Source organism: Natator depressus, chromosome 2 (genome assembly GCF_965152275.1).
Source record: "Natator depressus isolate rNatDep1 chromosome 2, rNatDep2.hap1, whole genome shotgun sequence".
NCBI classification, from domain to species: Eukaryota; Metazoa; Chordata; order Testudines; family Cheloniidae; genus Natator; species Natator depressus.
Genome location: NC_134235.1, coordinates 57,728,195 through 57,743,375, shown reverse-complemented (window position 1 = coordinate 57,743,375; position 15,181 = coordinate 57,728,195). Strand labels below are relative to the sequence as shown.

Here is a 15,181-nt window from a genome sequence, read left to right as displayed (position 1 = left end):
GTCTGGGGCTATTCATTTGCCAGGCTCCTGGCAGCATTTCAACAGAAGGGGCAAACATTCTTCTACAATTTAAATCCTCTAGAAGGAAGCATTAGCACACTGTACACAAACATGACATCCATAGACTACAGAAGGTCAAAGGAGCATTCCCTAATATAAGCCTCATCTTTCTCCTGCTTTATGCTGCAGGAACCCCAAGGCACGTGCATATGCTTACTTTGACAATCGTTACATTTCCCCTGGCAGAGACTAAGAACTAACAGCACTGGCCCACCCTCGGACTCGGGGAGCAATTCAAGCTGCTTTCATGTTTGCTGTCTTCTGCAGAGCCACGCGGCTTTATTTCCTTTCTCCACTGTTGTGTAGTGTGCTAGTCGGTTGCCACCCTCCATCCCAGAGACGATCACATTTCAGGTGCTGTGTGATGGGAATTGCAGGTAGAATTGGGATTCTCCACACATGTTTATATTTGGCATGGCAAAAGGCTTTTACTGGCATAAGCCAGGGATCATTGCATTATTCACAAGTGGGAGTGAGCTGGATCCATGATTCAGAGGCCAGAACTCATGCATACCCATTTAGGCCCATTCCTGGAAAGCACTGGGCAGCCTCACCTCCCACTGAAGTCAACTGCCATCAAGCCAGCCCTTAATTCCCAGCACAGAGACCAGTTGCTCCAGCTGTATATAGGGGATGTGTGATTTACACTCAAGATGCATTTAGCTGAGTTTGCCAAGATGTCAATTGCTTCATTTTACATTTCTGAAAAAGGATTTAGAATGTAAATACGTGTAGAACCAATCGACCAGAAAAACTCTCCAGCCCTCTCCTAAAAGCCAGAACCTCATAGCATTTATTTTGTTTGAGTGCCTTCTGCATTAATCTCACAGTAGCATTCTTAACAATTAACATAAACACGAAGATTTACAGGCTCAAAATGCAATATAACAAACAGGATACGTACAATCAGAAGCAAACGTGAAACCCCTCAGAGAGTTTCAAAACCACGGCTTGTGTTTTCGTACGAAGTGTAACTTTCTACCAGAGGAAAGTATATATAACTAAAGGACTACAAACAATGTGGCACCACAGTTCCATAAATAATCCTCACATATGTGCAATGAGGAGCGTTACCTACCCGGGAAACCTCTGTACGCATTTCACAGCACTTCTAGTCAATTCTTAGTAAGTGAGACACATTTGGTTCATTGTTGAGGTAGCTGATGATTTCATAGAATCCTGAGTTAATTAAGGGCCTGAACCAACAAGGTCTTCACACACCAAACTCCCATTTTTGTGAATGGGAGTTCTCTACAAGGGTGAAAATCACCTCTGTGCAGAGGGCCAGCAAGTGAAGTCCCATATAAGCCCCCTAACCATACTTCAGCATGACTTGAGTAATGTATGAGCTCTGTGCTGGCTGTCTGCATGGGAGGGAATTTCATCAGTTCAGCACTTAGAAATTCAGACTCTTAATGTGTCCTTTCTATGCTATAAGAATCTTTGGTACCAAAATATGTGCAAAATATTCCAAAACAAACAAAACCTTCATCCACTTTCCCCAACACATATATACTTTATTGCCTATATTGCCTACATATTAACTAATGCTGAACCTAAATATTTCATTTACAATTAAATCATTTTATAAATATTCCTTGCAAGATTTTTATCCATGAAAACCATGAGTGTGCAACAATAAATAGAAATATTAGTGCAAATCAGTATATACATATTATTTGGCTAGTGTAATGAAACATGCAAGCAACATTTTTCTAGCTCTGTGACATATTTAAAAGGACACTGTCAAGGTTTGTAGGCTCAAAATGTGATCCATCTTTCTCCATTATTTGTGTGTAAAGTCCATGTAAATCCTTACTGGGCTGGGAAGAGGTTTTTAAACAGATGTGTCAATTCTCTTTGTTTTTCTTTAAAAAGTAAAAGAAAGAATTGCAGCTCCCCAGTCACAGGTAATCTGTGGGTGAAATTCATACTGGTGCAAAGGGCTACCCCAAGGCCGCTGCACCAATTAGGTGTCCCCACCCCAACTTCAGCAGGACATACCTAGTGCATACGCCCTTTGCTGAGCCTCTACACCAGACTGGATTTCACCCTGTGTGTTTAAGAGAGAAAAAAAATTCTGTTAGGACTTTGGATTTCACTTTATGTGGCTGCATAATCTGGATTTTGGACTCTCCAAAGTTTGGAATCTAACTTTTTAATCAAGAGTGATTGGTTCAGTCTGTTATAAAACAGGCCATTGGTAAAACTCAGATCAGGATCCAGGGTCAGATTTGCAACACACCTAATAAGTAGAAAGGGACAAGATCTCGGGTTTTAGTTTGGGCCCTTCTTTAGTTTCAAGATGGATGAAAAGGAATAAAACAAACACACACACACACACACACACAAGGCCAAGATTTTCAAAAATAGGAGCCTGAAATAAATATCCTAAATCGATACTTAGCTGCCGAAATAAGTGGGCTTTTTAACAGCACCCAACAGCTCCCCTGGAGGTCATTTAGAGTTATAGAAACAAAGGCTTCAATTTTGCTTAAGAAAAATCAATGACGGATTGAAGAAACCTCAATAGGAAATGGAGGATCAGGTCTTCACTCAGGATGTGGAACTCCCATTTACTCCAATGTGAATCCTGCAAGCAGAGAGTTTGTGGGATTTGACCCTCAGTGCATATATCTCAAAACTAACATCATCAAGAATTCCTGGGCCCATCATGTACTTCAGAGCTTATATTTAGACCAATATGCCCGTTGCCATAATGGAGATAGGGGACTCTGCTAAAGTAGCAGAATTGGGTTTTTATAAACTCTGTTTTACCTGAATTACACTAAAAAAACAAAACCAAGCACCCAATAGCAGCACCATAATAATAATGCAGTAAGCATTATGAGAAAGTATAAAAGGATCCAGATTTCAGTGTCAGGATCCAAGTGATCCCTATACAGAACAGCAGGAGAGGTAAAAACTTTCACAGATGCTACCTGCCTTGACATGGTCTGATGCACTAGAACATTTCTATGCCATACAGACAAGGGAAAGTACTCACATAAAAGAACTGCAGCCAGACTGTGCCTGGCCCTTATGGGTCTATCTACACCGCAAAGAAAAAGTCGCAGCTGGCCTGTGCCGATGACTCGAGCTTGCAGGGGTCGGGCTGCAGGCCTGTTCCGTTGCTGGTTAGACTTCAAGGCTCTGCAAGATGAGAGGGTCCCAGAGCTCGGGCTCCAACCCAAGACCACAACTCTACACAGCAATGAAACAGCCCCCCAGGAGTCGGCCTGTGGGTGTCTAGTTGCTGTGTAGACATGCCCTACCTGGGTGCACAAAGCAGAGGCTGTATGCAGCCTTTTCCTAGTTATGTGACTGACTCATAGAAGAGCCAACAGAATTGCAGCCCCCATAACCTGGGAAGCTAGGGGCCTGCTTTCACTCTACTCCCCTAATGAGATGGAAAGGAGGCGGAACCATAGCTCCATCCCCAGCCTGCACTGGCCAGCAGAGCTGGGTGGCCACAGCTATTTAGTACCAAGCACGCACCCTTTGCATGTTTGGGCTCTAATCTTCCTGAAGCAGATTGCGTCCTACTGCTCCCGCTGGGGTATGTGGGCTCCACTCTGCCCCTGCATGGAATGGTCTAGCCCCAGCAGGATGTCCCCAGTGTTTTTCTCAGCCAATATGCCACGGAATATGGAGCTAAATGGCCAGAAACACATGCCCTGCTTGAGCATGCAACACACAGCACAGCCAGCTCACATTCATTCACAGAAATAGACTTGTGCCTTAAACGGGCATTAAAATGGCCGGAACGATACACTTCATAAAATAGTAACCAGCTAACAGGGGAAAATAAGCTTCAGCACTGGGGTGGACCCCAAAAGTAAACACGGACTACACTGTTTTACAAAATGCACCCCATAACAACACAGCCAAAGGAGTTTCTGCACATCATTCTGGACAGTCCATGGAGACATCACATTGGAAGCACAAAAACATTCATGGTGACACTCACGTAAGAGACATTGATCTGAGGGGACATGCGCCCCTGTGGGGGTCCCAGCACAAGGCCAAGGCACCACTCAAGCCATCCATGAGGGGATGTGAATGATGCCTGGGCCCCGGGCTCGTCTCCAACACATCTTCTGAAACGTACACAGCAAACACAGCTACATGCAGCTCCAAACGCAGGGCTGCTGGCTAAAGAGCAGCGTGGAACTTCATATGGAATCGGAATTCCTCCTGCTCCAGGAAGTTCTTGCCGCAGACAGCGCAAGTGCAGCCTTTGTCCTTGCTGTGTGTGCGCCGCACGTGGCTGTCGTGAGCCGCATGGGAGGCAAAGGCTTTGCCGCAGTGTCTACACTTGAAGGGCTTCTCTCCCGAGTGCTGGCGGATGTGAGTGCGCAGGATGCTGGAGGCTGTGAATGCCTGAAGAGGAGGTCGGCGTGGAGGGGGGGAGAAACGAGTTTAAAAGCGGTTAGACAATTGTCTAGAAAACAATCTCCTAAAGGCTCCACCCCCGCCCAGCACTGAAGACGTACATAGGAAGGTTAGCATGATACTGAAGCATCAGTCAATCTGTTCCCCATCAGAAGGGCAACAGAATCTCCATTGCTGGAACAGCCCTTAGATTATTCTGCTCATTCAGAAATGAAGCCATAGAAGCAGGACTCGCAGGGGCTGATTCCCATGTCCCCTACCCCACTGAGCATAGGTCAGAGCTAACGCCACCAAAAGTCAGTGGACTCCTTACACTTGTGTGGGAGGAAAATCCGGCTCACCAGTTACAATGAAAACATTTCTGACCGGAAGACACCAGCATATATTTTCCATGTGTCAAAGGAGGCTGGGTCAGGTCAATAATGTCTTTAATTAGCTGTGTGTTTATTAGACACTGGGGGTTTTTACCCCAGTTCTCTTGTTCCAGTATTTGTTTTCAAGAACGTAACCCACACAAAAGAAATCTAGTTTGTATTTCTGTAAAGGGTCTCATTTAAATTCATAAAAAGAAAGAAAAGATTGTGTTACCACAACTAACGCTGCCTTTTTGGCACTCACATATCCAGGGTCGGAATTCAGCAGACTAGAACGAAGGGGGCTCATTTTTCTCTTTTTTTTCTTAGGCAAATTAATTTTGTTCCTTCTCCACCACCCAACATTCCTTACTCCTTTCCTTGAAGGAAACAGCTCCCAACCCTGCTCTCTCTCCGTACTCAACGGAACATGCCTTCAGCATATTTCTAACAGACCAGCAGAATCAATTGAACATAACAAATAACTACCCTTTCACCCACCCACAAGAAAAATATTGGCTATCTCCTCAGGTGCTATAAATCGGTGTAGCTGCATTACCCACAAATCCCTTCTTCACCTAACCACCAACAGCCGTTGCTTTCCAAGCAGAGCTGCACCTCTAGATCATTTGATTTGATACTCAGAGTGCAAAGGAACTTGGGGGTATATATTATAAAGAGAAAGAAGGAAGGGTCTTGTTGTTAAGGAACAGGACTGGGTGTCAGGTAACCTCAATTCTGCATCAGTCTCTGCCATAGTCGTCCACTGTCACCTTGAGCAAGTTACTAGAATTTCTCCATGCCTCACTTTCCTCGTCTGCAGCAGGGGAGGTCTAGGTTGGATATTAGGAAACACTATTTCACTAGGAGGGTGGTGAAGCACTGGAATGGGTTACCTAGGGAGGTGGTGGAATCTCCATCCCCTTAGAGGTTTTTAAGCCCCGGCTTGACAAAGCCCTAGCTGGGATGATTTAGTTGGTGTTGGTCCTGCTTTGAGCAGGGGGTTGGACTAGATGACCTCCTGAGGTCCCTTCCAACCCTGATATTCTATGATTCTATGAAGGCTGCAGCTGCACCGGCTGAGCCAGAAAAAGCAAGGTTACTTTGGAGCAGTAGTAGTAGGTTAGGGGAGGCAAGAGAAATTATGAGTGTTTAGGAGGAGCAACTAATGTTCTGGAATGGTAGAGAATTACGAAGAGAGACTTGCACCGCCTCAGAAATCTACTGGTAGCTCCCTGGGAGAACTGCATCCTACAGTATGAGAACTAGTGATCTGTGCAGAACTGGGTCTGGGTTGAAAGGTAGCTGTGAACATTGCTAAGACTCAGGATGCGCAGGGACAGTCTGTCCTGTCAGTGGTTTACAGTCGATGCAGAAGTCTCAGCTGAAATGCTTGATATGCTTTTAATGAGAAGTTACTTTTGTATACAAATTGTTGCCAACAGGTGCAGTGGTCTGACTGTCTCCCGCTGCGGCTACAAAACTCCTTTTGTCTGTGTTTTGCTCTCCCAGACATTGGCACCCCAACCTCTTGTGTGAAGTGAAATTTCATCCTTAGTTTGCTGGTCATGAGTACAGGTGGCAGGGCTTCTACCAGAGTGAGAGAATAGATCCTTCTGTGTAGCGTTGGACTTCTTTCAGCACTGAGCTCTGGCAGTCCCAAAAGGAGTCCCAGGGAGTCTCTTGTTGGCAGATCAGACTAGGGCTATGTCTACACTACCACTTTTGTCGATGTAACTTATATTGCTCAGGGGTGAGAAAAAAACAAACCCCGAGTGACATAAGTTACACTGACAGAAGCACTGGCATGGACAGCACTGTATTGGTGGGAGATGCTCTCCTGCTGACATAGCTACCGCCGCTTATTGGGCGATGGGAGAGCTCTCTCCTGTTGGCATCTACCACAGGAGATCTTACAGCTGTGCATTGGTCCAGTTGTAGCACTGGACAGTCTCTAGTATAGACATGGGGAGGCAGGAACAGGGGTAAAGGGGCCGAGGCTGGGGCCACAGCAGGGGGTAGGCATGGGGCCAGGATCGGAACCCCGGGCGTGGGGCCAGCAGCCGGGACCCCACGTGCGCAGCCAGGACCCCACATAAAACCTGGGGGTGCTGTAGCACCCCCACACTACTATTTCCCACGCCTATGCATTGATCCCTGAAGATCACCAAATTTCAGTTATCTATTCCGTGAGACACAAACCCCACACACATCCTGATGGAACAATAGGAGAGGAACAGAAATCTCCTCCCCAAAGCTTCCTTCCATGGGTTTTTCCACTAAAATGTATTATGCAAGCTCTGATCAGTAACAAGTCTTCCTTCTCACTGCATCTTTGTCATATCAAGCCATGGAAGGAAGTGGTTAGATTATTAGCAGGAACAGTATTAGAAGTTGAGGTTTTTAAACAAAGCTATGCATCATATGTTTTCTAACTGGCTCTTTCAAAGAACTGCCTGTGTACAGATGCCTCATACAAAACTTAAATCATGTGAGTAATTGTTACTCACATATAGCCCTACTGACTTCAGTGTAGGTATTATTCATATGAATAGGAGTTGCAGGATCAGGCCCATGAAGCAGACCAAGAGCATCTTACTCATCAAGTAGTGCTAATAAGCTCAAGGACTACTTGATGCTGAAGGAGAGCCAATAAGGACCCATGAAGTGGTTCAAACCATATGTTTCTATCTAGATATCCACCATAGTATCTCAGCCCCTCGCAAGCATTGATAGCTTTCATCCTCATACCTCCCCCTGTGAGGTAAGATCTATTATTAACTCCATTTTGCAGATGGAGAACTGAGGCACAAGGTAGATGAAGTATTTTGCCCAAGGTCAAACAGGAAATCTGTGGTTGAAGTGGGAACTGAACACATTCTCAAGAGGCCCGAGCCAGAGGACCATCCTTCCCACACCATTCCACTTTCTTTTTTAAATACAGTTCTCCTTAAGTAAACAAAGTCATAATTTTAGCCAATTTGTGGATTCATTTCTTTGGGTGGTTTGAAAAACCTATAAAAAGAGGCTCATAGTACCTGAAATAGAAAACATAATTAAAAAGAACTACAAAGAAAAGCACCCGGTCACACTGTGCAGTATTGAAAATCTACAGGTAAGCTATGGGAGAAAGCGAGCTCTTAAGAGGATTTGATTTTCCTTTACCTTGTTACAGTACACACATTTGTAGGGCCGCTCTCCGGAGTGCACCCTCATGTGTTTGTTCAGGCTGGAGGACTGAGAAAAACTCTTCCCACATACTGAGCACTAGAGGGAAAACAAAGTTAACACAGACACACAAGAGCTAAGGATTTCCTGTCAGAGTACAAGCCAATAACTGGTGAAAATGATAGAGAGGTGTACACACACACACACACACACACTCATAAATCTAACAAATATAATCAATTTAACTCATAAGTGGCAAAATGTTTTAATGTATATTTATTAGAGGTGGTCAAAAACAAATGTAAAAGCATGGGCAATTTCCAAGTTGTTTCCACTTTGTGGGGTTAAAAATTGACCCATTTTACATTTTTCCAAAAATGGTCAATTTTTTTAAAATTAAATTTTAATCAAAAACATTATAGACATTTCTTGTTTGCCAAAACCTGTGTTTTTGGTAAGTGAACATTTTTCTGCCATCATTTCAATAATGGTAACGGGGTAATAAATATTATCATTAAAAAAAACCACAACGAAATAAAAAAATATATTTTTAATTTTTCATTTTTGAAAAAAGACTATTTTTATATTTTAAAAAAAGTGTTCATAAATGTCATTATACTATCCAAGGCTCAATCCTAAGAGCATTCAGTCTTCAGAATTCCCACCCACATAGGTAAACTGAAAGATCACTGCCTTCCTTTTAACAAAATAAGTAATAATCTGAATAATGTGGGGCATCTTCTGTAGCTGCCTGTGTTCAAAGCTTATTGAAGTGTACTGAAAAACTGGCATGGACTTCAACATGAATTGTAATTTTCAGTTATGATTTGCCTGAGTGAAATTCTCATCCACAATATTAAATAAACTCAGCCAGGACTGGTGATGACCAGAGTAATTTTTAAAAATAAATTAGAAATTTTAAACCATATATGGTCTCATTTTGCATTAAAAGCATTCTCTGACTTAACTGACTGTAAAGTCTATGCACCATGGATTTTTCCTTCTGCTGATTATGGCTTGCAATATTTTTCTTCTGTATGCAATTCACATTAAATGTCTAAACAGAAAGAAAGACATTTCTGTTTAGACATTTTATGTGAATTGCATACAGAAGAAAAATGCATAAGAAAGAAAGAAAGAAAGAAAGAAAACCATGACACAACATTTCCAAACTCTTATTTAATAAACTCACATTTTAATCTAAATCTCTTATCCCTATTTCTAAATCAGTGTGATACTATTACTGTTATTACATTGAAATATGGCTGATCTAGCTAGAACAACCTTCACTGGAAGTTCACTTTATTTCAGGAGGAACTATAAAATAGTCAGGATGATGTTTCAGCTCATATGAAAGTGAGATGTTGTTGAAATATTACACATCATTCTGTTGTGTCACATCAAAATTCAGAAGGTTATCCTGACCGAGCAGTTATGAAAATTCCTTGTTTTTACATTGCCAATGCATCTGAGAGAAGCCTATGGCTACAGAAGGGTATTTGGTGGAGACTAGCCAAATATCACAACATAGATTCGCTCCCATAACAGAATATTCTAGATATTTAGATTTAAACCGTTGCCACCTTCCTGTTTAAAGTATCTAGCTGAAATGAGGAGAAAGCAGAGTCCCAAAGCTCCAGCTAGAGTCTCATGGGATACAAACACGTAGCAATCGTGGGAAGCCCCTGAGTCAGGAAGTGTAATTGTCTGAGTTGATACAGATCGGTGCTAGTATTCGTCCTCCTAAAGGAGGGTGGACCGTTTCCTGGTAGGATCATCTCTGCAATCCTCCATGCTGCTTGCTCGCAGCCTCCAAACAGACGAATAATTAACCTTATGATATATCCCATGACAACAGTTCAGACAACCACTACACCATGACGGTTTAGGATAACGTAGGAATGAAAGTGAGCTGCCGGACACTCTGGCTAACCTGAGCCCTCAGACTTTGCTAACTGGGACAAATATAATCAGCAAGGGAAAAACTCTCAGCCTCATAGAGAAAGAAACCCCTGAACTCCTGTTAACATTGTCCTGTGGCTTTCGGAGCAGCAGGAGTTCTCGCTGTGGCTGCAGCCTCCTCTCTCCCGGGCTAGCCAGCGGCACTGGCCTTGCTAGATTGTTTTGATTCAGAGCTGCCCGTGCCAGATCAAACTTTTAACTCCCTTCTGCTCAAGAGGGGCGGTTTTAGAGGAACAGAGCTGGGAATTCAGAGAGAAAAGCAGCAAAACAGTTTACAACCTGGTAACCCTTAAAGGGATACGTGGTTGTAAATTAAATACAACGAAACCTTCCCCCCCGCTGTCTTCCCCATAACAGGATGGATGCTCTTCAAAGCCAGCCTTGTCCCACCTTTCCTCACACTCTGACCGTCATGGGCTCTATATGTTAACAGTGTGAAATGTTTTATACTCATCAGTAAATCTCCATGCCATGGTATCTAAAATCACCGTTCAGAACATGGTTTCCTTGTCTCGTCCTCTCCAAATGCACCTCCCGCTTGTCTTACTGGGAAGACATTGACTTCGCTTTCAGATCGTGTCCATTTCAAACTACCCCGGGCATTGGGTGAGTTCACATTGTAATGCGAGCCCCGTGGAAAGCTGCAGGTACTTTCATGGTGTGGTATGAATTGTACCAGCAGGTGATATGCTTTCAAGGTGTACATGTTCTTTAAATGTCAGCATTTAAGCATCCCAGAGGGATTGTAATTTACAACTGTCATTTGGGATGGAGGGTCTACGACAATTCCTTGGGTTTGCTCCTAGATTTCATACAGGAACCATCACCCAGAGTATGAGATGAAAACTTAGAGAGGGGAACAAAACACAACAAAACAAAACAGATGCAATCCTTACCTTGTGAGGTCTGTGTTTCTCATGGACATGAAGAATATGGATCCTCAGTCTGTCTCTCTTTTCAAACGATCGGTTGCAAAGATGGCAAGGATATTTTCTGTCTCCTTGATCTACGCAGCGAGTGTATTTCAAATGTTTGTCTCTGTAGTATTTGTAGGCAAATACCTTTCCACATCTCTCGCATTTGTAACTCTCGCCAGATTCTGTGCAACACAAGGTTAAGTGCCGTCACTTAAACACTTCGAGGTAAATAGCTGTCAGTTTCAAATGTCATTGTCTTTCAGAGCTGGAACCCACTTGTAGCTTTTTAGAATTACAATAATTTTAAACAAGAATTACAACATAATTAGAAAAATACAATGGAGTTTACAAACTAGAGTGAAGTCTGCCAAGCACCTTCGTGAATTTCCTTTTTGTGGTCTTACATTTTACCATATTTTTTACAAGAGTGTGGCGCAAATATTTCTTGAGTGAAATCCTGGCCCCAGTGAAATCACTGGGCGTTTGCCATTGACTCCAATGGGGTCAAGCTTTCACCTCTAAACGGAGATCTCCATTCCTCGTCTGAATGCACACCCCAAGTAAAACAACTACTGCACATTAATATCTGACCAAGCAAACTTGAACTCTTGCAACATAAAGCAGCCCCCTACCCATGATAAATCGGTTTGGTTATATACTTACTAATATTGATATTGGCAATGTGTGTTTCATTTGCCACTTAAAAATCAATTTGCAGATGTTGCTTGAAGTTTTAAAAGTAATGTAAATTATGTACTACACAAGTGTGTGGTTTTGTTTTCAGACGCAAAGTTTCAACTGTCTTTTAAACAGATCTTAACAATTTCCTTGGTTTCCTCCCTATGACAAAAGTACTTCAGTATCAATTCCTCTCTTGGTTACAAATCCAAAATCGTATTCTTGAGTCAAGCCTTAAAATGGAATCCTCTGTCAGGGTTAAACAACCTTAACTAGATACTCAGAGGTCCACAGAATCACTTCCTTTTGTTCTTGCTGCGGTCAGCTGGACCATTCTTCAGTGATTCTGTCTCCCTGATACATTCATACAGTATCATTCTGACATATGTATATATATGAATGCAACATTTTTTCTATAGAATACAATGTTGCTACCTAAAACTGATCTCTTTTATTTATTCGCTTTGGAATCCTGTCTTCGCTACAAGACAGCTGCTTTTCTGACACAAGATCTTTCCCGGCACCATCTGGTTACTGTGAAGGATTTGGGACTCCAAACTGTCTGCCCCCTTTAAGAAAAACGTGAATGTGAAAATTACAACTTAAGATCACAACGGTAATAACGTGTGTGGGGAAGCGAGCCAGAATGTTTAAAGCAGGCAAATATCGTCTGTATTTCTGGTTTCCTTTCTGATTCAGGCCGATTATAGCCAATGGGGGAATTTTGCCACTGATTTTAAATAGATTAAGAACGGGACCGTATTCCCCAACCATGAGTTACTTAGTTTCCAAGTTCTCTGCGGGCAGAAATCACCATTTGTAGAAATTTTATGTGCTAAATTACATCTTTTGTTCACAATACAAATTCCGAGAGCAAATTAAAACTAAGACTGCAACCCCGAAGTAAACGGCGTGAAGTCTGGGGAGCTGGCTGTTGGGTTTGTATCCCTGTTTTGCGATCCGAGTCGGTTGCAAACTTCACACAGAGAAGTTTTGCGCAGAGTCGGTAGCTACCCTGGTCATAAATATTCAGCCTTCTCAGCCCCTCCGGGGAATTTCTGCCTCGGGATTTTAAGATCTCAACAAATAAGTGAAGGAGTGGAAGGATGGATCCTTTTCCTTGACTTTTAATTGTCTTTAATCTAATGGTGCTATTTAAACTAAATCCCGTAGAAAGTTTCTGCCCTGTAGAGAATTGGACGCAGAACTTGTCACCCCCTGAAAAGGTTGGAAAGGGCTTAATTTATTTACCGGAGATTGGAATGCATGTAAAATAACTGGAAATAGGCATAGAGATTCTTACACAAATGGAATCTGCAATGGTTTGCAACTCACTTTAAATGGTTTTGTTCTAAGCAAAAGCGAAATGAAACATTCAGAACACAATCAGCTGTGTGATTATAATCACAACGAAATAATCACTGACTTTGACAAAGAATGTACAGGTCCACAGGCCGATGATAACAACCCTTTCCCCAGGGCTCTGTGCAGGCACTGACCTTCGGGTTGTTGCTGGGGTCCCTTTCCTTCTGCCGCCCCTTTCAAACTGATGGGGATGCCCAGGAACTGCAGATAACAGTCTCCATACCACACCAGCAGCTCCTGGTTGGGTAAGATTTCTTTGCAGCTTTCATAAAATATGTGGCCTTGGCACTGAATAGCTGTCAAATTCTGCTCCTCTGGGAACCTGGCACAGTTTACTAAGGACATCCAGTTTCCCGAGGCTCCTTTCCCATCTATAAAATGGCTCAAGCGACCATCTTCGAAAATCTGGATAAAACATGGGGAAAGAAACCAGTCAGGTTTCCTAGCACTTCGCGTGTTAGAAATCTTCCCCCGTGTAACCCGTTTGTACCCAATTGACACCTATCCCTGCACGTATAAAGCCTATATGCGGGCCATGAAACATGTCGTTGCTCTTTGGGACGCCTCATTCAAGTCAGTGGAAAGGTTATAGCGGGGCTTTGATTATTTTCTTTCCATATGTTTCTGCACGTGCTGAGGACCAAACCACCACCCCCTGTAGCAAGGAGACAAAGAGCCTTCTTTCGACGCAACGACCGAGCCAGTGTGATGTCCCAGGGGTGAGCCCATCTACCTCCCACATCAAGGAATTGTCATCGTAAATCTTGATCTCGCTGGTGTTGACCACTTTGCCCTGGAAAGGGCCGAAGCGGACGCCCCTGGGGATGAGGTGGGTGCAGAACACCCCCAGCTGCAGAAGTTCCCCGTGCAGCGTCTGCAACACGGACAAACCTGCAGGGCGAGAGGAAACCAGAAATACAGACCATCTAATCAGGGGATCGGCCGAGCGCGCCCCAATGCACCTGAGCCCTGGGGTCCCACCTACCTTCGGGTAACTGGAGGGACTCTCTGTCCAGCAGCGGAGCGTGAGACTCGGCGTCTCCTGCGAACAGAACAGGAACCCCGCTGGTTAGCCCAGGCGAGCCCTTTGTCCACACACTGCACGGGGCAGCAGCGACGGGGAGCCCGGCCCGGCTGAGCGCTGAGATGTGGCGTTTGCAGGGCCAGGCACTACCCGGGGAGCCGTGACCCCGCCGGCCGGGCCGGGCTCCGGGCTCCCCAGAGGCGTTCACCTCCTTGGGCTGGGGTCCACGCAAAGCGCCGAGCAGCCTGCGGGGCTGGACTCGGCAAACCGAGGCAGGGGCCAATGGGAAGCGCTCCCCCGGGGGACCCGACACTGCGCTGCCTTACCCAGGCTGGCAGTGGGGACCCGCAGCCCCGAGGCGGCGTGCGGAGCGCCCCGCACAGCCCCGTACAGCACGGCGCGCAGATCCTCCTGGCTGAAGCTGTAGGGGCGGCACGGCTCCGCCTGGGCGCTGGGCCGGCTCGCGGCCGCCGCTCGGCCCTTCCTGGCGGGGCCGGGGAAGAGCTCGCCCGGCTGGCTGGGCGGTTCCGGGGGGCCCGCTGGCGGGGCCCGGCTGCTGCGGGGCGATGCCTGCCCGGAGGAGGGCCAGGGCGCCGGGGCCGGCCGCTTGCTGCCGAGGGGCGGGGTGCTGTAGAGCGGCTCGCCCTGAAGGGCCGAGGGCCGGGTCAGGAAGGCCGGGATCGTGGCGAAGCCGAAGGGGGCCAGAGGTGGGGAGGTGGCCAGCAGCCTTCCCAGGGACTTGAGCGGGTGGAAGAGGTCGGGAGGGCGCCCCAGGGCCTCCAGGTACTGGGCGGGGGGCAGCAGAGGCGGGTAATAGGCGGCGATGTCCCCCGGGCTGGTCCTGAGGGTCTCTCCCGCGTAAGCCTGGTCTTTGGAGGCAGGATCCCCGGCTAGAAGCATGGCTGGGCCCGCGGAGCCGCCGGCGAGAGGAGGGCACCTGTGGGGAAGGGGAGACACCTCTTACAAGGAGCGGCCCGGCCTAGGGGGAAAGAAGAGGCCACTTCATAACTGGGGCCTCTGGCTCCTTCCTCCGCGGGGGTATGGGGGGCACGTGGCTGCTGCTCGGGCGCCCAGTCTGCGGAGCAAGGGAAATACCCAGCGCCCGCAGCCCGGTCCGGCGCGCACCAGGACCCGCACAGCAGGGGAGCCAGCTGATCTAGGTGCTTCTCTGCCCCTGCCTGGGCGCCGCTCCCCGCAGGCCCTAGGCCGGCCAGCCAGCCGGGAAACTACCCCATGGGGCGCCCTGGCTGGCGCTGGGG

General features: G+C 45.9%; 1 protein-coding gene across 1 annotated transcript; it reads right to left on the bottom strand.

Annotated features, from left to right (window-relative positions):
* Positions 1–4,215: 4,215 nt before the first annotated feature.
* PRDM14 (PR/SET domain 14) lies at positions 4,216–14,822 on the bottom strand. Its single transcript, XM_074943058.1, has 7 exons — positions 14,249–14,822; positions 13,884–13,940; positions 13,632–13,789; positions 13,033–13,303; positions 10,835–11,037; positions 7,974–8,075; positions 4,216–4,443 (listed from the first exon to the last, which is right to left on the bottom strand). The coding sequence occupies exons 1-7, from the start codon at positions 14,820–14,822 to the stop codon at positions 4,216–4,218; spliced, it is 1,593 nt and encodes a 530-aa protein (XP_074799159.1).
* Positions 14,823–15,181: the final 359 nt, after the last annotated feature.

Coding starts and splice junctions, on each gene's coding strand:
- PRDM14 (XM_074943058.1), bottom strand. CDS start 14,822: ATGCTTCTAGCCGGGGATCCTGCCTCCAAAGACCAGGCTTACGCGGGA. Junction 13,790..13,883: donor GTCCCTCCAGTTACCCGAAG/GTAGGTGGGACC, acceptor CTCGCCCTGCAG/GTTTGTCCGTGTTGCAGACG. Junction 8,076..10,834: donor AGAAACACAGACCTCACAAG/GTAAGGATTGCA, acceptor TTTTCCCTCTAG/TGCTCAGTATGTGGGAAGAG.